The following is a 24,756-nucleotide window of genomic DNA, read 5'->3' as shown; positions in this document are numbered from 1 at the left end:
GACACACTTGTCACCGTGGGCAAGATTCAATCAGGAGAAGGACTCATTATGGGACATGTTCTGAACCAGTGCATATAAAAATTACTTACGTCACAAACTGAAAAAGAGGCAATTTTGTTCCTATGCAAAGACATGTATTAATCATCGTCCTGGTGTTCTAATGAGATGAGTTCATGAATGAATACGTAAGAACATAAGCGAACTCCCATTAGAGATGTATTATTTTACATTCAAATCAGAATAAAGTGAGACTGTATAGGCCTATATTGGACATGCACTGACAATCCTCCACACTCAAATAAAGTTTAAAGTTTAATTTAAAGGTACACTAACTTTTCTAGTGGAGGGTAAATGGTAAATGGTCAGATTTTTATGTAGTGCTTTTCCACCTTCAAGGCACTCAAAGTACTTTATATCAAGGAACCACTCACCCATTCACACACACATTCATACACCAGTGTACAAAGGCAGAGGGGGTGAGGGGGGTTAAGTGTCTTGCCCAAGGACACAATGACGGCATTCTTCGGCATGTGAAAGCTGGAATCATACCGCCGACCTGTGGGTCAGCGGATCTGATCACTCAGCCAACGATGTTCATGTCGAGAGCGGGATTTGAACCGCCAACCTTCAGATCCATGGACAAACACTCTAACTGCCTGTGAAATACTGAGGGTCCGTTTCCATTTTTTCCGTATGGAGATGTTATTATAACTTTGACTGGAATATTCCACAGTATTTCATTAAACATCGTCAAGTTACAGGACAGATCTGTGGAGAGGCGACCCTACTAATAATAAGACTGGACTGCATGTTAATAAACCATCTTTATTAGCAGTTTTTTGACATGCACAGTGAATGCAAGATACAAATAGCCTTTTTGTGTTACCTGATGGCACCGTATGGTTCTGGTGGTGACAAGGAGCAGTCCCATTACTCATGTTCAAATTTTAAATGACTTGGAGAAGGTCACATCTGTTTGGCTCATTTATATAGTTACGCTAACAAAATGGATGACATCAATAAGCTGCTGTCTCTCTGGCCCACATGCAGTAAATATTTCCCTTTTCAAATATTGGGTCAATTTGTAAAGTGTAATATACTTTCAAATTGAATGCCGAATGAAATGTTTTGTCATCTTTTGAAGGCAATACCACAAACCATTTTCCAAAAATCTCCAATGTCATTAAGATAAGAAATAGCTTCTGTGGTCTGTTCAGAGTGTCTTCAATAGAATTTCATAATATCAATCCAAAGCAGCCATTGCATTCTTAATAAAAGAAACCATTGTTGTTAAAAGTAGTCTTTTTTTGAGTTGCTGTGCACTTTGGTTGAAAAGACTTTGCAGCAAACCACCTATAAAACATTACCAAATAAAAATGTGGTACAATATGGTAAATCATGTCCATGCTTATGACTCATTCTTTAAATTTGGCAATGGTGGTTGTTTTGCTTTATTTCATTTTATTTATTTATTTGGTTCACAAAGTGGCTCAGGACCATAGACCACTAACCTGCTTGTGAGCCTGGGTGCGCTTCTGACTCCATCAACTCTGCTCCAATTCATTTTACATTAAAAAACTGTCACCCCTCTCTCTAGAACTACTGCTGTCAGGCTCATCATTTTGGTCTTAAAATGTTCTTATTCGTTTATTTTGCCATTGAGTCCCTAACTCAAGATATGAACATTAAAACAGACAAATCAGGCGCTGTCTTTCCCCGAGGTCGATCCTGCTAGCGCTTAGCAACAGGTTTGATTGACAGAACTGCTAACGTAATAAGTCTGTAAGGAGTCACAGAGAGAAGCACGGAGCAGAGTGGAGCAGTGGGCACAGATAACAGTCCCGGGACGGAGAGCCACAATCCGGTTACAAATAGGAGCATTAAGCCTGTCACACTGAGCAACTGAGGCGCTACATCTCCATTGACCCTGTACTGCGTGGGCCGTCCTCTGGGGTCAGTGCACTGCCCTCTCCTGGGAACAAAATCTACTGCTGTGCTTTTGTGGACAACCGAAATACAGATATACAGTGGAATGGTACTCTATATGTACAGCAGGAAGTCCAATAGGAGAATATGGGGCAGTGTTAAATTGTAAAATGCCATAGTTTTATAATCCTGCAAGATATTCAGATTGAACTACACATGTATAAAACAATCGTGATCACTGCACGATCAAGAGAAGGCTGGGAAAATGAAATAATATATGTATTTTAATGTTGGTATATTTTTACATACTTTTCAACGTGAAAATGGCTTTCAATATTAATTTTTTGAGCATAAAAAATATACATATACACAAAAATTGCCCAGTTCCCTCCTCCGATATCTGAATTGGGCTCCAAACCACATTTACTGACAAAGAGGATTAGCTGTAGACCTTTCAATTCAAAAGACCCATATGAAATCGCTGATCCTTTTCACAGTAAAACAATGGAATGACTATATGAGGAAACCTTTTAAGTGTGTATCTACATCATGACTATTTAACCTTTAGATTACATTTTACATACATGATCTATACATGTGGTTGATAAATTATGCAATGGTTGCAAAGGTAACTGTGATAAAAGAAGCAGCACTGAGTCGTCCTATCTGATCCATGTGTGACACTTTAATCCTAACACAATACACCATATCCTATATATCCTCTTCCTCTACACCTGCACACAGAGACACGGAGAGAGAGAGCGAGACAGAACACTAAAGGGAGGGAGAGAAGGAAGAGAAGGAGGAGGAGGAGAAATGAGCCGAGACATAAGTGGCATTGATGGAGCTGCTGCACGTCCGCCCTCATTCATAAACAAGGATTGCCTGCCAAATGTTTGTGGGCAATCTGTGGTAATGACAATGATCCATGCTGGCACACATCCCAGTAACACCTGCTTAAAGGGCCTAATAAAATCCTCTCTGCTGACACAAATACAAAACAAATAAGAGAAAAAGGAACTCCAAAATAGATCTGGGCACAAGATGCTGCACTACGGTTACCCACTGCGCCTGACGGGTTTACCCCAGAGATGCTGATTTACTGCTGGGTTTCAGATGACATCACCACATGCTATAGGTCGATAATATTTAAAACAGATGGGGGCAGCTGAAATTAATATTGTTAAAACTCTTTTTTTTCATTTTGTTGATACATAGCGAGTTCTTGGGTCTAGTCACTGAGGGAAATGATCAGGTTCAACATTTGTGCATTTACGTTTTAGTATTTCATGACAAACTACAATGTAATTAATAGGAAAAACTGGCTCTTGCCCCCATCTGAGAGTATGATATCATCCCATCCTAGAAAATGTAAACTACCAATAGGTGTACGGGTTCCTGCAATGTTCCACAGTATGGCATTCAACTTCACTTACAGCTTACAGGTCAGATCTATGTACAGGCGACCCCCGTCACAGTAAGAATGTACGGTTTTTAAGATTATTTTTAGCATTAGAAACATCAGTATTGAAATAAACGCTAGATAGATACCATACTATGGAACATTCCAGACGAACCAATAACATCTCTATGGAGACACATTCAAAAGTTATAAATACATGTAGCATTTACTATGGGATTACCGTATTATGAAAAAAGGCTGAGAAAAGGTGAAAATTGGATTGAAAATGAGTTACACTGAGCAGATTATTCCAAGCAGTGCAGTACGTTTCAGTTTTCAGTGCTATAGTAAAAAGCTAAACATTTGCAGGAAGTTAAAAACAAGAAAAAGTATTAAAGATATTGAACATTCCTCCAATCTGTAACTAAACACACTTTCTCTACATGCATAATCCTTTAAAGTATCCTTCAACAACACATAAATAGTAAAATCTCATAGTAAATACAGTACACACACATTCATACACCAGTGTACGCAGACACTGGGGGGATGGGGTGAGGTGGGTTAAGTGTTTCACTCAAGGACACAATGACATCATTCATCTGTGGGAGCTGGAATTGCACTGCCAACCTGTGGGTCAGTGGATCTGATCGATGAACCAATGATGTTTTTGTTGGGTGCTGGTTTCGAACCTCCAGCCTTCGGATCAGTGGATAAACACTACAAACTGAGCTACTGTTGCCCCAAGTAGATTTTGAACATATACTTGTGCTTGTAATTTATTATAATTTAAGTAAGTACAGCACAAGTCCTGCTCACACAAGCACACAACATCTCCAACCTGTTAAATTAAGTTTTTAAATAAAAAGACTGATCTAAAATGCTACTACAGTTTGCGATAAAAGTACTTTGAGTTGCATTTTTGTGTGCATTTTATACTTTTACTTCAGTACAAATTTAGAAGGAGTGGTTGTACTCGTAATTTATGTCCAAATAACAGTAGTTTTACTTGAGTACACATTTGCAGTACTCTTTCCACCACTGCATACCAACTATGAAAATGTCAGAAAAGAGTATAGATACATGCCCAGGGTATTGGTACCGAATGCAGACTTTTTGGGAGTACAACCTCACAATGGAGTAATATAAAAAAGGCAGGGGTTACTGAAATAGAAGCATTTCATGGTTTTCAGACACAGATAATGTTCAAAGGCAGAAGTAGTAATGATATCAGCCTTGATCTTCCTCTGATGATCACTGTACAATCAGAGCAGAGCAAAGATTGTTATGCTGCCTATGCTGAAAACAAGAGGCAGCTCAAATCCACTCAATATGAGAATCATGTATTGAATTTCACAGAGAAACAGTCCAATGATTCCTGTCACTGAGTCAATAGCACTGCTGCCCAACATGAAAAAACAAATCAAATACTACTTTTGAGTCATGGAAATTATACGAGCAACATTCAATTTCACTTTTCACTTGTATTTGATCAAAATATGCCTGGCCACAGTGCAGATATATTATATGAGCAGCTCTTGAGGTCAAAATAAGTCCGCTCCATTTTGTCTACATCTAATTACAAATTGTTTTAAAATTAAATAATAATCAGTGGATAATCAGGAAGTGTGTGTAGCATGCTAGTTGTTTTTAGCATTACCTTTGTGAAAAGCACTTATAAAGCCACAGGGGAACAAATAAGTAAAGTGAGGAAAAACTTTGGACAACTGCAGATCGTTTAAAATGAACTGATTCTATATTTCATGATTTTAAGAGTAAAAATCAGGTACACCACCTTTAATGCTAAAATTATAGTTACTTATATTTTGGGATAATATTCAGAATAAAATGCTTTTCCGAATTTTTCTCTGCCTTAATTTTTGTTGTTTTTGTTTTTAAGCAGTAGATTTCTCTTTAAAAGGTCCTATATTACACAAAATGAACTCTTGTGAGCTTTTTGCCATGCTATAATGCTGTTATCTCCTCAAAAACATACGTGGAGTTGTGTTTTGTTTCATACATTTACACGTTTGAGTAACCTCCAAAGCTCAAAATACTCTATTCCACCTTGTGATGTCATGAAGTGATAGTTAACAGCTACATTTTACCTTTTTATTTGGGAGAGATTGGCAATTCCAAAGCTGAAATTAAAGAAAAACTCAAACTAAATATGCACCAATATGAATGAAACATAACGCAACTCCAGGTATGTGTGTGATGAGGGAACGACATTATAACATAGATCAGAAAACAGCGTAATATGGGCCCTTTAACACGTCTTTTGGAAAATGTCCTATTGATTGAGCAACTATGAGTACTAGATTTTCTCAAATTCAGTGTAAAATTGTGTAGTGCCTACATTTTTTTTCCTTATTATTTTTCTAGACAGTAAGTAGTACAGCATGGCTCACTTGTGTTGCTTTAATCACTTGTCAGACGCTAAATCCCAAATGGAGGTGGGTGCAAACAAAGCAGTCCTCATTAGTGTAAAGATCAGAGTACAGCCCTCTGAAGACTTGTACGGGTGGATCTGACACACTGGTGCCCATGCCCCCATCTCGGGTTACCACACAGAGGTGACAACATATTTTGGGGGGAATCCTTTGGGTCATGGCAGACACAGATATGATGATGCTTGGAGAAATAAGAGATGAAAGGAGAAAGGGGGGAGGAGAGACAGACAGGAGAGAGAAAGAGGAGCGGTGGGTGGTGAACTCACGCTGCATGTCATCTCTGGGGACGTCCCACTGACTAACAATGAGACACCCTTCTCATCAGCTGAATATTGCATATGCATTCAAACAAATATGTACGTTTGTAAGGAAAATGACATTAAAAAATAATCTTAAACGTACACCCACACTGAAATGCACTAGAAATGCAATTTAAAGGTCGTATAGTATTCAAAATTGGCTCTTGTGAGCTTTAAGACACGTTATGATGTTACCTCCTCAAAAACATACCTCCACTGTGTTTTTGATCCGGAAAGAACATTATAAATAACTACAAACATAAAATATCATAATATAGTCCCTTTAAGTTTGTAACTAAGAGAAAACAATCTCACAAATACACAAATGAACTTCACGTCTTGTTCCAATTCATCACCTTACACTATTCGACCCTGTGACCTTTTGATTATCCGAAAGAAAGCACCACGAATTCTATTCAGACTGAGAGGAGCAGGGACAAAGAACATGTAATTTAAAATTGTGCAAATCTCAGTGATGTTTTGTGTGGGCTTTCTTTTCTTCAGCAATTTTCACAGGTATTTAACCCTTATTCCACTTGCCCTCTGACATTCATTTTTCACAATGAATGTCAGTCTTCAAATTCTTGTAGTAAAATCTTGAAATTGTCAGGTTTTTTAATATTTCTGAAGAATTAAAATTTAAATTGTGCTTTGAAAGGGCAAATGATGCAAGCGGTGATAAAGGGCCCTTGCAACTATTGTTTTTCTTCTTTATTTGTACCTGAACGACTGAGGGACTACACAGAGATTTAATTTTATAGTTGACTAGTCACGATTAGTCACTTTATTGTTGCAGCCCTATTTTATAGCATTTTGGCAGATTTTCATCAATATTTAGTTTTCACAATGATAAAAACTTAAGGAATTTAACAGGGTCCTGTAGGCTTTCTGTACACTGTAGGGCTGCAAAATGTATCGCAAAAGAATCAAAATCACAATTTGAATGCATTTAGCAAATCACAAAGACTGCATTTTTTTATGTATCATAATTTCTTCCACAAACAACACAATCTTCTGTCTTATTCTGTAAAGCAGTGGTCCCCAACCACCGAGCCGTGGACCGGTACCGGTCCGTGGATCAATTGGTACCGGGCCACCGGCCATCAAAGAAATAATTAATTATTTTCGTTGTATTTATTATCTGAGTCTGAACAATTGTTTATTTTGAAAAATCTTTTATTTTGAAAAATTACCGGATTCTCTCAGTTACATTTCCATCACTTGAGCGCTTGAACTTAACCCTCAAATTAGCAAAATGAGTAAAAAAAAGACGTCTTTGTAAAGTTTCTTTTCGAAGGGGAAAAGGCCCAGTGAAGAGACAGAAAAAGAGCCAACTTCCAAGAAAAAGAAAGCTTTTAACAGACAATACCAGGAGTTCTACTTGAACTATGGATTTATCGCGACAGGTGATTCCCACAGACCAAGCCCACTCTGCATAATATGTGGCGACCAGCTCTGTAATGAGGCAATGAAGCCTTCAAAACTGCTCCACCACTTGGAGAGGCGCCACTTGGAGAGGCCCCCCCGGTCCACGGTAAAATTTTCAAGCGTTGGCCGGTCCGCGGTGATAAAAAGGTTGGGGACCACTGCTGTAAAGCAAACTGTTGCCTCAGTTTGGAGTCCGTCCATACTTTTTCACTTCCCATTGATTTTTTTGAGGGGTGGCCATGCAAATGTGGATGTAGAAATTGTGTGGTGTTCATTGGCATTTTTGTTCAGAATAATATTAAGGGTCTGTGTACCAAATTGTATTTGTCTATGACAAACTAAATTCTTCTGTTGAATTTTAACTTTGCAGGGGGCGCTGGAGAGCTACTTTTAAAGATACAAGTTTTATGTTCAGACTGTCAAAAGACACAAACATTACATCGAGTCCATCCAGATCCAACCATTTTTGCAAAAGTTAGAGCTTTATAAGCTTTGTTAAGAGCTCGTTATGACCACACCCAAAGACTTAAGTAAATTTGTTTAACAACTTTTAATCCCAGATATGTCCTGATGAAACTGCACCAGTTTGCAGTGCTTCAGATAAAAATCCTACAACAAGTTTGTTGTACAAGGGTTATGAGGTCTAGATTCTGGACATCTGTGTATTTTATTTATTTAGACTTTTATTGCACATGGTTTTGTCTTTTGGCTGAGTTTGAAGTATTTTTGATGAAAACTGTTGGAGGAGATGTCAAAAGATTATGATGAGTGATATTGTCGACCCAGGGTTAGGTCAATATGGCCGACTGTAGAGTTTAGAGCGGGGCCATAATATAATTTTTTGCATGTCCTGACGTGACCTATTTTTGATACTAAATTTAATTTGTCTACAATGGCATTTTTCTGGGCCGGGCTCCCATTGGTGCAATCTAAATCGATTTTTGAGGTGGCACTACTGAGGCATCTTTCAATATTTTATCTCAGGGTCTTCGCTCAAAATTAAAGCTCACTGAATTCTATTTTTTGATACCACTTAAGTGTCTGTACATTATTGCTTATTGCTTAATTTTTGCCATTTTCCTCATAATTGTACAAATACAATAGGGCTCTCGCATGAGTGCAAGGCAGACGAGTCGCTGAATCGCTCTCCTCGCACATTCGTGCTGGAGCTCTAATAATGTTAACATGGTCACATTTTTATATAGCACCTTTCCACCTTCAAGGCACTCAAAGCACTTTACATCAAGGAACCACTCACCCATTCACACACATTTATACACCAGTGTACACAGACTGTGGGGGTAAGGTGAGTTGTGTCTTGCTCAACGACACAATGACAGCATTCATCTGTGGGAGTCAAAATCGCACTGCCAAAATCTGTTTCTGGTTAAAGGTTAGATACTGGCAACAATCAACAAATAGTAAAAGAAAAAAAAATCTTCTTGGAGATTACGATTTGTACAATCTAAAAACATATGTGAAACTTTGTAAATTGTGTCTATTGTGTGACTGCACTTGAGTGACTCTGCCCAGTGCCCAATGATACTTCATACTCATCTCCTCCTGTTCATGGACATCTGGACCTATACACTGCCATGAATGTCACAGCTGATCCTGTCAGCTAAAGCCAAAATCTAATCCACTTGACCACATCCACGTTTCCCATCTCTGTAACATCATTCTGTCACAAGGTCAGTGATTTTCAACTCGTGTCTAAATGTAATGGATGTGAAAGGGAAACAAATATGCTTTTTTTTATGAAATATGGTGCATAAAGGGGACAAAACAGCATTTATCCATCTCTTATTTCATTTATACCACTTTGTACCTTTGTATCCTATCTGAAAAACAGAATTATTGCAAACAAACTGGTCCCACGTACAAGGTCATTTGGGGCACTGGACTCACTGTTGCAAAACAATTCTAGTATCTGACATTTTTGAAGTATATTACAAAGTTAACTGTTTTCTTTAGATTCCAGCCAAAGCCTGACAAGGTCAAGACATCATTTTGTGGACATACTGTTTGATAGGAAACTTAGCAGAGTTAGAATAACTCCTTTGTTTCACTGCTCTTGCTACAGCGACATTAGTGTCCAAGCAAAAACAGCAAAAACCTTGAACTTCTAGTCTATATCAGTTAACAAAATAAGTCCAATATATAAATGAAAGTGTTGCCATCAGTTACCAGCTGCCATTTTTATCTCACAAATCGACAAATGTGTGTTGTTAGCCACAGCAAACCAGGGGGTGTGTCGGCCTGTCACGATAATTACTATATCAACTTATCGTTCAATGTACATTCTTTGTACTAGTGGAAAAATTTGGGATTTTTTTTGTACTACGAGGACATTTGAGATGTAGAGGGTGGAATGACTCATAGACACAAAATAACCACTTAACTGTTGCATTCTGTCATGTATTCAACTCATATTTTTTAACATTATTGCACATTTAAAATCATTTTTGGGGGATAATTTTGCTTTATGGTTTGGTTCAGCAATGTATCTCACTTCAGAAATTGTTATGATGGCAGGTCTAGGGGTGTGTCAACACTTTTTCACTGGGATGATCCAAGGATGGCAACCAGGGCTAAGCAAAATTATACAAATGGCAGATATACAACCTCAGCCTCTTTGTGCAAACTGGCACTGGGTTGGGTGATCGGATTTCACTCCCTAGAAATGATGCTGCGGCAAAGATGTAAACACGATAATAACTACTTAAATTTAAAGTTACTGCAATGAACACAGCAAGTTACCTATTTTACACATAGAGACAGCGTTGTGAGACAAATATCATCGACTGTCACTGTCCGAGCATTGGGTGCCATGGGGCCATGCGGCTCGTTCACAGGGAGGAAGACAGGTTAATGAAAAACTATTGATTCATCTGCCGTATCCCAAGAGATGAAGGAAGAAACACTGACACTTCCGAACTTTGTTTTCCTCTGTGTGCGATTCCTGGACACTGTTCACGAGCCACTAAGGAGGAACACAGTCTAAAGCAGAACACTATAGGGAGGCAGCGGAGTTTAACGGGACAATCACAAGAGGACAATGTAGGTGGGACAGAGGAGGCAGCCATCCCTGAAGTTTGTCTGGATTTTAGTGCAGACTGTAAGCTTCATTGAATTTGCCATTGCAACAAGTTTATGTAAAAATAAATAACATTATCATCTTTAATAGATGTTGTATTTTTATTTTACAACTTGTTTATGTTGTCCCCTTTGTGAATTACTAAAGGAGCGTCATATTAAAATTTCCAGCTCCGTTTCAATACCACAAAAGCATATATACTATACCTGAATATCACTGTTTTCTTGGAGACAGTTTACGTTTTTAATTTTATCAGGATTCATGTGCGCTTTGTATGTTTTTCTGTTAATTTTCTTCTTCTTTATTGTGATTGGTTAGAACTAGCGGTCACTCACTAAAAGCATGACTTAGGCCCACAAAAAGGAGCTGTGGTTGTTGTGACAAAGTGGGCCTTTGTCCCTTTTTAATAGTATTATGATTTGGTTTGCACATCTTTGTTCATTTTCAATAACTTCAATACCCAACAAAATATAACTATCCCGGGTTTGTTTTGTTATCAGTTTAAAGCACCACACATTTGTTAGTTAAATATATTTTATTTAGTTAAATGCGTCTATTCAGTTCAGTCAATAATCATCTTACCTGCATCTCCACATGGTCCAGACAAAGAGGCCCTATGTCGGCCATTTTATAGGCTTGAGTGGGGTCGTGGGCCGGACCATGTGGAGGGGGAAAAACTGATTTAAGTTTGTTTATTTCTTTGTGTTAATGTCTTGTATATTTTCATTTCCGGAATTAAGTGTTTATAGTTTGTTTAGTTAAACACTTTTGGTAAAGGACTCGGGCCCGAGAGCTGTTTTATGCAATATAGTGTTTATGATACTCCCACCGCCCCCTGGACAAGAAATGGAGTAGACCGGGGGAGGGGCTTCCAGTACAGGGAAGTATATTAGTCTGGCCAATTAGCCAGATAGGGAACACCTGTGTAGCAGGGTACACGTGGCTTTTGTTTCAGTTGCTTAAGTTTGGTTGCTTAGTTTTTTGTTGAGCACCGTTAATTTTTGTTCATATGTATTATTTTTGTTTGTCCACGGTGTACCACTGCACGGGTAATAAATGTGTTTAATGGGACTTCTTTTGAGTCTGCCTCCTATTTTGATCACTCGGGCCAGCTTCCCCACAGTTGTGAAAAAATGCTTATATTTGACCCCAAAGCTTCATTAAACAGAGGAACAGTGACTCACAATGAGACGATTTCACCAAAAATAGTAGATTGTCACACGAATGAGATCATGATTCAACTGTCATCACCATATCACTCAGCCGTAACTGTACCAGCTAAGACACATCTGGTCCTGTTTAAGGTGAAACAGATGACTGACAGGTAAAGCCCGTCCTCTCTGTGTGGTCGTGTTACAGCCAATGGGCCCAGACTGCAGTTCAGTGAAGGGAGAAATGTCACCTGCCACCAATCAAACTAAATCAGCTACTGTCTGCAAACCCACACTGCATGAAGCCTGACTCCCCTCCTCCTCTGTGACACTGGTGTGACTGGTTAAAATCACAGTGTAATAGACGAGTCATATTTTTCAGAACTTCAGGAATTTTCCCTATTTTGATGTGGTCTATGTACAAGTGTGAACGCATGCCAAATTATGCCTGGCTATTGATACCACTACTTAAACAATACTTTTTTTTCCCCTCCGAGGACCCTACAGTCATCAAAACATAAAAAACATAAGAAAAAAACATTCCAGGATTTGTAAATGAAGCATCAGCTATTCGAAACCAGGACAGCAACAGGACTGAAACATCTAAATCATGAATTAAAGAGGACTTTTCTGCTACCCACTTAATAATAGAACGGCCCTACTGCCCTGTGGTGTGTATTAGACAATTTAATGTAGTGAGTCCTATCCGCAAGTGAATACTCATTAAGGAGTGGATACTGTGGACAAAAGAGTTAGGATGTTTTCTCTGTATCTTTGGATTTCCACTATTATCTAGCACAGTATATCATAGCATACAGTAGTACTCAATTTACACCACTTTTTTCTTGTACTGCATAATACCATAGCTTCTTGTATTAAGCACCAAAAATGCAAAATGGATCATGATGTATCTGATTCTGCTCACCAGCTCACCACTTCACTTGAAAGACAGAAGCTAACCACTCTGCCACTGTGTATTAATGAATTAGCTTCATGCGCACAAAAGCAATAACATTCAAACACAAATAGGGGTCCCAATCTCTGCATTGCTTGGAGAAGTTTCTCATACTGCTCATACTTCTAAAACAGACTAATCTTATCTGGCTCACATAAATCAATATTTGTGGTCAGGGGGTCAGCACTTCAAACACTACTATAGCTCACCTAATCTAACCTGGGAGAGCCCTGTAAGATTCAAACACTTGAACGCTGTTGAGTTCTTTTGTGTTTTTATTTCATAGTATTGTGTTCTGCCGCTGGGTATAAAGGACTTACACGGTCTGAGCAGTGCACAGTGGGAAGTGCCATAGACGGCATCCACAGCATAAGCTCTGTGTGGCCTGTGGTAAACACATATAACAAGCACTGTAACATCAGAATACTCTTATGTATCCACGGTTGTTTTTATAGACATTTAGGACCTATATTTTTATCTGTCTGTATACCTTTATGAGTTACTAGCTATCCTGGCAGTTGTATACAGTATAAAACCTCGATACAAATCAGAAGGTGGGTGAATCAATCCCAGCAATTAGAATTGTGTCTTGTACAAAACACTGCACTCCTGCATTATTTATGGACATACTAGAACCAAAACAAATAATAGTGTCTTTGCCAATCTGCCTCAATGCAGTTAAGATTATAAGTACCTTTTAAATATTTGCAGTTGCCAAGATTATTGGAATGGCCGACCACTTTAACTTTCTCCAGTCAAAATGATGACGCAACAGGGGATCTGGTTTGTAGGTTTATTGTCTAAGCATGCCAGGGTTTTAAAAGCAAACACCTAATACACAAAAAAGCAAATGAGGAACTAAGATACAGAAATAATCACAAATGTAATTCACTCAAATCATGTCAGATAAGTATAAACAGTCTTACGTCAAAATGTACTCAGCCTTAAGTAGTGCCAAAACACCCAAACTGTGTCAGTCAATCAAGGAAATCTGTCAATAACGCAGACGTGTCCACTAGATGCCGCCATTTCACCCACTTAGGGAATTTGCAAGAGTACCACAATGTAATTTTAACCAGGAGTGAATGAATTATCCAGATAATTATAAACCTAATTCTAATGTCATTGTATAATTCATTTTACAATACACGTTATTCCCAATGCCTCCCTTAACTTGGAATAAATTATTTGGTGTAATTTTTATTATAGTAAAACATATTTTTATCAAGTAACCTAACTCTAATACCCCACCCATGCGTGCAACCACATCTGTAAATTAATCTATAGTCCAAATTATTGATGGAAAGAACACGGAGAAGTATCTTTTTATTCCCTAGGTTAAGTGTAGGAGAAGCAGCCTACTGTCAAAGGTCTTTGTTAGCATTTGCAAAGCTGCCCCTCCCTCTCCTGGTCCTTGGATGTGCGGAGACTGATTTAAAAAAAAAAGAGGGATGAGTCAAGGAATTATTCAAATGATAGTTAGATTTGTATCACCAAATGTCTCCTCATTTCCATAACTTCAAAACCTCCCTGGTTTTAATAATGCATACGAGTCTGCCGTATGAATCACCCTGCAATGTCTAATATTTCAGTTGCTCTATTTATGTGATGACAGTGGCATGTAAGGAGAGAGGAGAAGGAAAGAGAGAGAGAGAGAGGGGGAAAGAAAGAGAGACAGAGGGAGAGAAAAGGATGGTCCTGGCTGCAGTAAACACATCTCCTCTTAGGGACATCCTGATCTCTAGCGTTTTGAAAGAGCCCTGTGTCTTATCATGGAGGAAGACCAGTCAAACCAATTAACATTCCAAGCAGAGCCTCTCCAGTCTACGGAGGCTACACTCCTCTTCCTTCCTCTGCAAAAACTATGCGCTTTAATCATGTTATATACACATTGAAGGCAAGTCAACAATCTTTTCGTTATCAGTAAAAGAGTTGTGTGAATGTACAGTATGCTGAAGTTAAGTGCTCTTAGCAACAATTTTTATTAGCAATATGTGAGACTAGCTCGCCTGATGTTAACTTGGTGTTTATACTTATAATTAACATTGAAAAGATTCTTGATATCAGTGCTTCATGCAAACAAAATAGAAACTGCGAAAGCTTTAGGTTAAAGTTTAAGTTGAAAAAGGCTCAGTAATACAGAGATACACAGACACATAGATTTCGATACAAAAAATAATTAAACTCTTTTTTTAGACAATGCAATATGATTTTCAATACTAAATAGTCATAGTTACGTAATATCAAGATCATTTTAAAACTATTTATTCATCTTGTTTCAGTATCAACACCTATTCTAGAGTACAGTACATTATTTTATTAAATATCTTTTTATAAAGAAGTTATAACCTGCAAACATTATCCAAAAATGGGAATGGGTTTCATGTCACTTTCTTGTAGCGAGGCAAAAGTGCTAACAGTGTTATTCTATCTAGTTACAGAGTGAAAGTCATCACTAACTGGAACCTACTTTTTTCATTTTTCCTTAACAATTTTATAAGACATCCAAATCAGCCGCATTCGTGTACCCCTCCCCGTCCATTCACTTGTTGTATCCTGCTGCGGTGTCATTGGTGCACGCGTGTGGTCTCCATCCGAGGGCCGTGAGGCGTGAAGGACACCCTGCCGTATCCAGCCGCAGCACACAGGAGATCCCGGGATTAGTCACGCTCCAAGCGTCTCTACCTCTGCCGCCCTCCACCGCACCGTGCATCCCAATACAGTCTCCAACCGGCAACGCCAACAAGGGCAAAACAACAGCGATACCAGCACAACATACGCAGCTAAAGACTGGAAAACCCCACTGGAGTTAGTCTTTTAATAGTCTTATGGTTTTAGATCCGCTCCAGACTGGTTATTAATCTGCAGCTGTCACTCCATAAGTTAGGCATGTGTCATTGTATCCTTTGGTTTGTCAATACGCAATATAGAGCTAAGTCAATACATTTAAAGAGATTTATGTTGGTGCTTTGTTATTATTGGAGCGGGATAGACTTTCGGAAGGTAAGCAATGCATAAAAGCCCAACATAAACCCCTATTTTGGACTTCAGAGTGAAAGATAAGATGCAGTGCTAGGCTAAGATGGAAAAAAAAGAAAACACTCCATGAATGTGTTGTTTCGAGGTTCAAGAAGTGCATCTGGTACAAAAAGGGGACAGAGTATAGACTAAGGCTGAGAATAGGAGTCTTAAAGAAAGAGACTTGTGCCATAAGAACTCAAAATCCTATGATTTATTACAAAAAAGTCATGATAGAAAAATGGAAAGTAAAAAAAAGGAAAAATACGAACAAATCAATCTTGTCTCGAGGGAACTGTGACTCACTACACAGGGATAACCAAAATAGCATGGGGTAAAACTGGGTCTTTTAAACTGCTAGTAGTAGTGGTGCAGTGTAAAATTAGGGATTGACAGCAGTTTTGAACCATAAAAGATATTATATTTTAACAATATTGTACATTTTGAATAGATTTTGTAGGTTAAACCTGCTCTTGGTTTATTGTTATAGAAGTCAATGGCATAAATTTGTTTCAATATTATCGTTTATCATCTATATTTACTTCAGCAATATATCGCACTTCAAAATGTGTTATCGTGACAGTCCTACTAGATCAGAAGAGCCGATCACACGTAAGTCAAAGTGGTGTGAAATGTGTCTTTGAGCAGTAACTATGATTAAAGAAGGGGTTGTTTATTCATTCAAATGGAAATAACTACGTCAAACTCCACACATATAAATACACGCCCATACAGGACCACATACGTAAACTTTCCATACACCAGGAGAAACATTTTCACTGGTATTTAGAGAGATTTGCAGCTTTGTCAAACATGGCAGACAGAAATCCTCTAGGGTGGTGTTACACTTTGTGGCCATTTAATAAAACGCCCACACAGCCCCTCCACATGGATAGGCCCGCTGCAGTTAAGTATACTCACTCCACATCGCTCCATATACTGTGTAATTATGACTGAGAGCGGCTGTAAACATGGCGGAACACTTGAACACCATTGTGCGAGAAGAGGTCTGTTGTTTCCGTAGCATTTAGATACAGAAAGTTATTTATGATGCCAGATGGAGAGGTTGGTAAACATGTGGAGCTTAGCCAATCGAGTTTGTTTTGAAAAAGAAGAGTTCAGGCAAATTTCTTTAGCAAATAAATGTGTGGTTCATTAATTTGCTAATTAATTTTCAAACCGTGAAAAGAGAAAATATTTAAATGAGTCTAACTTGTCTAACCTGTCTCGAGCTCTCACAAACACTTCATTACTTATTATTAATATTGACACGCATACCTATTATTAATATTTGCATGCATACAATTTTTCAGATGTATGCATGTGAATATGTGCCCACCAATGGAGTGGACCACCAATTTAATAAATCCTACTGGCGCGTACAACTCTTATTCTGTGTTTACAAAAGACAAAACACATGGATACATAGATTTATCTGTGCAGAATTAATATGAGTAATAAAAATGGAAAGTATGGCGTCATTTGGCTATCTTTAAGTTGAAGCGCGCATACAGAAATCGTAGGGTGTAGTATCTAAAAGTGAGTGGTAAAAATGTGAAAGCAAAGCGCGCATGTGTCTGAGCATGAGCTTCGATTTGTTTTTCTTCAGCGAGCGCCCTGTGCGTTTTTTTTTTCTTCAGAGGAAATACGTCATCGAAACAAGAGTTGAACAGACGATCACTGTGGTTCTCCTCGAGATCTGTCTTTTTTACAGTTTTTTTTTTTTTTTTTTTAAGTTTTTCCTTCCCGAGGAGGAGGGTCTAAGCCTTAGACCCTCCTCCTCGGGAAGGACTCTAAGGACTGGAGATGTTCTGAGACAGTTATCCATTTGCTTGTTTTCTGTTAATTAATTTGCTTGTCTGTTTCTCTTTCATTGTTGATGTTCTAACTTTCTGTTGGTTAAATCAGTTCTCATGTTCAGCCCTAAGAGGCGACTGCTGTTGTGATTTTGGGCTTTACAAAAATAAATTGAATTAAATCTGAACTGACTCAATTTGGGAAGTCAGGGATAACCCAAAACTAAGTTTATTCTCTGTACAATTTATGTACAGAGAATAAACATTTGTACAGTTTATTATCTGTACAATAATAAACTGTACAAATGTTTATTCTCTGTAGAGAATAAACATTTGTACAGTTTATTATCTGTACAATAATAAACTGTACAATTTAATATTGGCGTACAACTGCAAAATCTGAACTAAAAAAAAAACATCAGCAGTATCACATTTTGACAAGGAATTATGTGATAGTTTTCAATGTTAAAACGGGATACAAAATTATCATGAAATTATGTCATATGTAAAACGAGGAACTACAGTGGAGGATCTATCCACTTTTGCGGTTTTGTATGGTGAGATAAAGGCTATGCTACTGACGTTGGCATGACTTGTAGTAGTAGTAGTAGTACTTTTAGATACTGCGCCCAACGATTTCTGTATACGCGCGTCAAATTAAGAATAGCCAATGATGCCATAGGAAAGTGATCAGAAAATGTAGACTGCAATAAAAGGATCAATGAACATTAGAATCTTTAATAGTTCTTAATTTTCCTCCCATATGATGCTCATGACACTCACATTTTATAGTCTAATACGATGAACAATTAAAAAAACACATGAGGGTCGCATCAGGTCTTCACACGTGATAATGAACCACACTGAGCATAGAGCTGCACTGACAGTCAACTATAATTGGTCCCTTGCCAGAGAATTAATATGCAGACTATTACAATGGCATTTCTTCCCGAAGGCTCCCGGGAGTTAATTAAACCAATGCCATTTTGGAGGAGTGCGGATTTAAGGAGGGGACGACCTTGACAGACTGGGATGGATCGTCATGCTGTTCCTTTACCAATGCACTTGAACTCTTTTGACTTGTTTGAAGGAAAGAAGCTGCAGTGGGTATTATCAAGTTGTTGACGTTTGACTGGGAAATGCCACGACAAGGATTGAATTCCAAATAGAGCCTTTGTTTTAGTTTAATGCACAGTTTTGTCCTCCTTTGGTTAACTTGGGGAAATTGCACTACCGTAGCAAGGATACCTCCAACTTGGTCTTTGCTGACAGCTTTATCTTGTCTATGTCAGCACAGGATATAATACTCCCTACAATGGAAGCATGCATGGTTAGACTTGAATTGACTACTATTTTGTCTGCTTTACTTGTGTCTGGCTCCAGTACTGATGGTAAATAACTTCTCTGGTGTTAAACATCCAGAGTCTCCTGCCTCTCTTAGGTTACTTCTATGCTTTTTTTTTTTTTTTTTTTTACAATAAATGTTTGGTTTTTTTTACAATAAATGGGGTAGATCTAAACCCTTTTTTAGATCTATAATCGTTTGTTGTTTTGTAGGTTGGTTTGAAATGTTTAACAGCCACTGATATAAATTATATGTCAGTGTAGTCTGCTGGTTCTAAGTCTGGATACCAGAAGTCAAAAGTCTGTAGTACACAAGAATAACTAAACTAAAACATGTTATGAACCTACATAATTAACTAAATTAGGCTGAATTTCAAGGCCAATTCAAAAATCCAAAGGAAAATGAATGAAATAGATCCCCCAACACAGTTCATAATCTGGGAAGTTGAACCTCACAGTGACAGTGACTCTTTGTTGAACTTTATCTCTTTAAAGATGTGCCCAAAAGTTGACCCCGCAAATGTCACTCAGTTGCTATAGTAACAAGTTAAAGATGGCCACGTATTTCCACATTAATCTATTTAAGAAGGATGATCCCAAAAACATGTGATTTAGACAAAGAAGTCAACATTTAAATAGCCAAGTTGTGAAATATGACCATGCTCATTTCCTTTAAGGGAGGTATGTTGAGTCAGGTGGGTTAGTCCTGAGCTTTGTCCCAGTACTCTCAATGCTGTTCCATCTGGCTTTCTTCATATTTTCATTGCATTGTAAATCTTCTGCTTTATGTGCATGTCCTTTCAGTCATATTTCACCAAGGGCCAGACAGTAACTCTTGGTTAAGATACACAGATGCACGTCTAGTGATGAACTGCCTCCACAATAACGTCCAAAACAGTAGCTCAATGACACTGAACAAAAGTACAAGGCCTGGAGTTGACATTGCCTCGACCAGCCAAAACTATTCAAATCACTATAGTCCTCAACTGCCGGGAGAAAGATTAAGACCTGTAGCGAAAACAAGTTGTCTTGTCAAAGTGACCAAAGTTTTTTCTATTGCTATGGCGTGTGGATGGGAATTTCTCTGTTTGAACACAAAGTGACTATTCTCACAGACAGGTTCAACTCCAGTTTACAGCTCCTAGGCAACTGACATCAAGGCAGGAATAGCTAAATGGCGACACAACTCTACTGTATAAAAAGGTTTGGGAAAAACAAGCCAAGGACACTTTTTGAAACCAGAGATAGCTGCTGTGGAGATACTATTGGATCATTATACGACTCATTCATAAATCATTCATTTGGAGCGTGTGTTGAGATACCCCTTAAGGAATAAATACAGTAAAGTTATTTTGTTTTTAGTAAAGTTAAAAAACAACAAAATTACAGGAAATATATTGAGAATAGGCAACCACAAGGCAGCACTTGAGCATACTAGGGTAGGTGCAGTAGCGATAATATTGCTGCTCCTACTACTAATGCAAAATCATATTACTATACATCTTTCTAAACAATACCATGTTTATACCATACATACAACACATAGGTGGGAGTGGGCACAATTGGGAAAAATGCACTTACTTTTGATTGTGGAGATAAACCCATACAAATGTCAGGACAGGTCGACCTTCATGAGACCACAGCCATGGAACAGCTGCACCTAAAACAGAAAAAATACAACTGGTGAGATAATTATGGATTAAAATAACATGCATTTCACACTGTGCCACCTCAAAGACAAATCTTGATTTAGTTTTTGAGCATTTTGACAGAACTTTTAGTGGAATTTCACATAATGGAAGAAGCTTCAAAGAGAAATCCTCTGTAGTGAATCCAGCTCAAGTATAGTCCAGATGAAACATGGAAAGTAGTTATTCAATATTAACATAATATTCCACAAAGCAAGCAGCGTTACAGATGAGCGAGGAAGTATCTGCTTAAATACTGGGGTGATTGACGACAGCTGGAGAAAAGACATTTGTCATAGGGCACTTTGTAAATACAAAAACGACAAAAACATTGCAGAAATAACACTCAAATGAGTTGAACACACGAGTATTAAAATCACTATGCACAGTTGATGCACATGGACTGACAGCTATCCAATTTATAATTTCAAAGCAATATTGACCGCATTGACTAAAACTGGTGGGAAATCTTTCTGACATACATAACTCTCTATAGTGCTATGGGCTGGACTGAATGAATTAAAGCTCTATGTGGTTCCTTTAGGCAAAGCTCCAGTTTTCAAAGCTTCAGTTTTGTCAGCGGGGGAGACCATGACAAGATGCTGACCAAATGGAGACAGGATTTCAAGCAGAGCACTCTTCAACCTTCAAAACAATAAAAGGTAACATGGTGATCTAAATATGTTATGTGTTAGCAATTAATACCACATAGAAGTGAAATATCCCCTCTTTAAAATTAAGTTATACAAGCAAATAAGTACCATGTCAAATACTATGGGCTTTGCAACATACCCTCTGATTATTTGGCAAGGAAAACAGCAAAACCTTTGTTCTTTGAAAAGATAAAATGCACAAGTCCCCCGAGACCTGCAATGGAGAAGTGACAGTATTGTGCCCTCGAACGCTGCTTTTATCCGTCTCTATTACCGTTATGGGAGCCTCTGTGTTATTGTTGGTGTTATAAAGTGTTGAATCATTGTTTTATCCAAAGAGCAACATGACTTTAAAGCAAGCAGACAAATGTAAACTACAGTGTAAAAGCCACAAGTGGGAGATTAGAACTGCAACACTTCTTTAGAAAGCACTTTCAGAGATCAACAAAAGGACAACACAGGCGTTCAAAAGAAGAGGCGTCATCGTTTTAAAGTGCACAAGGCGGACATTTTAGTCTGCGTTGGGAAATGAAAATCATTTTTTTGGTTGTGAATGTATGGTAATGAATAAAACATGCTACTATATAGAGATAAAGCAAGTGCTAAATGTTTTTTTTTTTTGTTATGTGCAAGTTATGGTAAGCAAAATTTTACAGAAAAGGTGATAATTAAAGGTGCACTATGTAACTTTTCTGGTGGACTGTATGCCGTAGAGATGTTATTGCTTCACCTGGAATAAGTATAGCATTTAAAGCTACCAAATGTAATTAGATTAGTCACCCTGCTCCTGTTGTATTCTTAAACTTTACAACAAGATGCTATTTATGCTACTGCTGTCTGATAGTGTACTAGCTTTGGCCTGACAGAAAAAAAGATCAGAGTGCACAGACAAGCCTGAACAAAGGTCAAGTGAGGGAAGGAGAGAAGAGGAACAGGTTTCACATCTACCATTTACTCGTGAAATCAAATAAACATACACATTATAGCTTGCACTATCTATCTTTTTACAATAAACCTCCTGTAGCTGAATAAAGCAAGAAAGAGTTAGTTTAATGCCATACTGTGAAAATATGTATGCAAAGCAATAACATCTCCATAGAGACAAGCAAGTGGTGGTTTTTCCCCACTAAGAAAATTACGTACATTTATGGGCCCAGATAGTATGACCACTTTGTTAGGACTGTGTACTGTTGCAATATGTTTTTTTTTTTCCTGTAAACATCTCATGTTTTGATGCAATATAGACTATAGAATTGCTCATAAAAGGGAAGATGGTGATATAAAAACAACCTTCATTTCATCTATTCTGTACCATCAGCCATATCCTTGTAGATGATTTAAATTAGCATGAAAAAAGCCGCATCAGTAGATACAGACAAGTAGCAGGAGAAACATGATCCTGGTTTGAGTGAGTAGTTAACGCTGCACCCTTGCCTCCACATCCATTCCCCACAGCACACAGTAGTTACAGCTGCTATAAATAGAATGGTAAGTAGGCAAGTGGAGAAGTGGCTTTTACTGGGAATGTGATCGATTTAAAAGCAATTTACCCCTCTGCTCAGGTCGTGCACTTTCATATTAAAAGATCCCCAAAGGTACAACTGTTCTCTAACGGGACCCATTCTGCACTGTATTCTTTGCTTGATTGTCTTGGTTTGGTTCTAGTTGTGTCATAAATCTGGTTTAGATTTTATACTGAGATGAATAGAGACATGGTTTTTAATTTATTATGTGTTTCATCCAATTAAGTCTTGGGTTAAGATAAACTTGCATTAATTTAGACCCGGCTTTGGTCTTGCTGTAGTGCTTTCTGGACAATATAATGTCTTCAGAAACAACACCCAAATTATTATATTGAATATCATCAAATAAGGTCATAATTCTGCACATTTATGATGGATTACAAAAATATGATGAGATTAAAGGTGCACTGTGTCACTTTTCTGGTGGGATTTGCCAGCTGGTACTCTCAGTGAAGATGTGTACTTTCTGTAGTACTTATCGCTGTTTGCACCGGTAAGTATTGAAGTAGCTACCAGTGAGACCGGACTGTATTTTAAAGCGAGGCATTATGGTAATTGCACAAGTAAGTACTGGTACTTTACCAGTACAAAGAGTAGTAAGTACTATGGAATTACAGGTACTTTCTCTGGTACTTACTGCTGTTTGAGACATTATGGTACTTGCGCTGGTAATTACTGGTACTTTCTGTGGTACTAACTGCTGTTTGGACCTGTAATTACCATAGTCGTTACCAGTGACACGGGGCTGTATTTTAAAGCGAGAAATTATGGTAGTTGGCTGGTAATTACTGGTACTTTCCCTGGTACTTACTACTGTTTGTACTGGTAAGTATTGAAGTAGTTAACAGTGAGACCGGACTGTATTTTAAAGTGAGACATTATGGTACTTGCGCTGGTAATTACTGGTACTTTGCGTGGTACTTACTAGTGTTTGTACTGGTAATTACTGGTACTTTGTGTGGTACTTACTACTGTTTGTACTGGTAATTAACGTATTAGTTACCAGTGAGACCGGACTGTATTTTAAATCAAGACATTATGGTAGTTGCCCTAGTAAGTACTGCTACTTTCTGTAGTACTTTCTACTGTTTGTACCAGTAAGTACTGAAGTAGTAAACAGTGAGACCAGACTGTATTTTAAAGCGAGACATTATGGTAGTTGCACAAGTAAGTACTGGTACTTTCCATAGTACTTAATACTATTTGCACTGGAAACTACTGGTACTTTCCCTGGTACTTACTACTGTCTGTACTGGTAATTACTGGTACTTTCCCTAGTACTTACTGCTGTTTGTACTGGTAATTACTGGTACTTTCCATGGTACTTACTGCTGTTTGTACTGGTAATTACTGGTACTTTCCCTGGACCGGACTGTATTTTAAAGTGAGACATTATGGTAGTTGCACTAGTAAGTACTGGTACTTTCACAAACTTCCACATAAAAACATTTACTTTATCCATCTTGTAATTGTCTTGTACAGGTGTTTTGATAAAAAAAAAAATGCATTCTCACTTAGTCCATTTGTGTCAGTTCAAGTTCCAGTGAAACTTGAAACATGTTATGTGTTAAAATTTGAGAATATCTACCCATAATCCATACACACATCTTGGGACAGTGTTACCAAGGTCTACATGGTCACAGTCTGATAGGTACAGCCCAGCAGACACACATGCACGGTTCTCTGATGAGCTGACAGAAGACCTGGGCCTTGTCTTGCAATATCTGAGAGGCTGAGACAGAGGCAGGAGGAGGGTCGTGTAAGACAAACAGGAGGCAAACTGTGAGCAGCACAAATCCACACAAAGCAGGAGTTCAATACTGTCTGTCAGAGGCACCAGACCAAAACATACCTCTCCCAGAACCACCCTTCTATATACCTATATCGGTTATGTTTGTTATAACAAGAGCAGCAGCAGCTTGGCATAAGGATGAGGAATAGACCGAGCAAGACTTATGGTCTAAACAAGGCATGTTACAAAAAAATGAAAATATATTGTAGATGCAAAGTCCCATGTTTTAAT

At 38.1% G+C, this 24,756-nt stretch overlaps 1 protein-coding gene across 2 annotated transcripts in view; it reads right to left on the bottom strand.

Annotated features, from left to right (window-relative positions):
- arvcfb (ARVCF delta catenin family member b) overlaps nucleotides 1-24,756 on the bottom strand; it is a 242,411-nt gene that overhangs the window by 181,193 nt on the left and 36,462 nt on the right. The window contains exon 2 of one of the 2 annotated variants that reach the window (XM_055224502.1): nucleotides 20,451-20,529. In XM_055224502.1, the coding sequence (XP_055080477.1) occupies nucleotides 20,451-20,474 (24 nt within the window). In that variant the 5' untranslated portion in view covers nucleotides 20,475-20,529. Of the gene's footprint in view, nucleotides 1-20,450; nucleotides 20,530-24,756 lie in introns of those variants that run through there. The other variant, XM_055224504.1, reaches the window with a different exon arrangement.

Source organism: Periophthalmus magnuspinnatus, chromosome 9, assembly GCF_009829125.3.
Source record: "Periophthalmus magnuspinnatus isolate fPerMag1 chromosome 9, fPerMag1.2.pri, whole genome shotgun sequence".
Lineage (NCBI taxonomy): Eukaryota > Metazoa > Chordata > Actinopteri > Gobiiformes > Gobiidae > Periophthalmus > Periophthalmus magnuspinnatus.
This window is presented reverse-complemented; position numbering and strand designations above follow the sequence as displayed.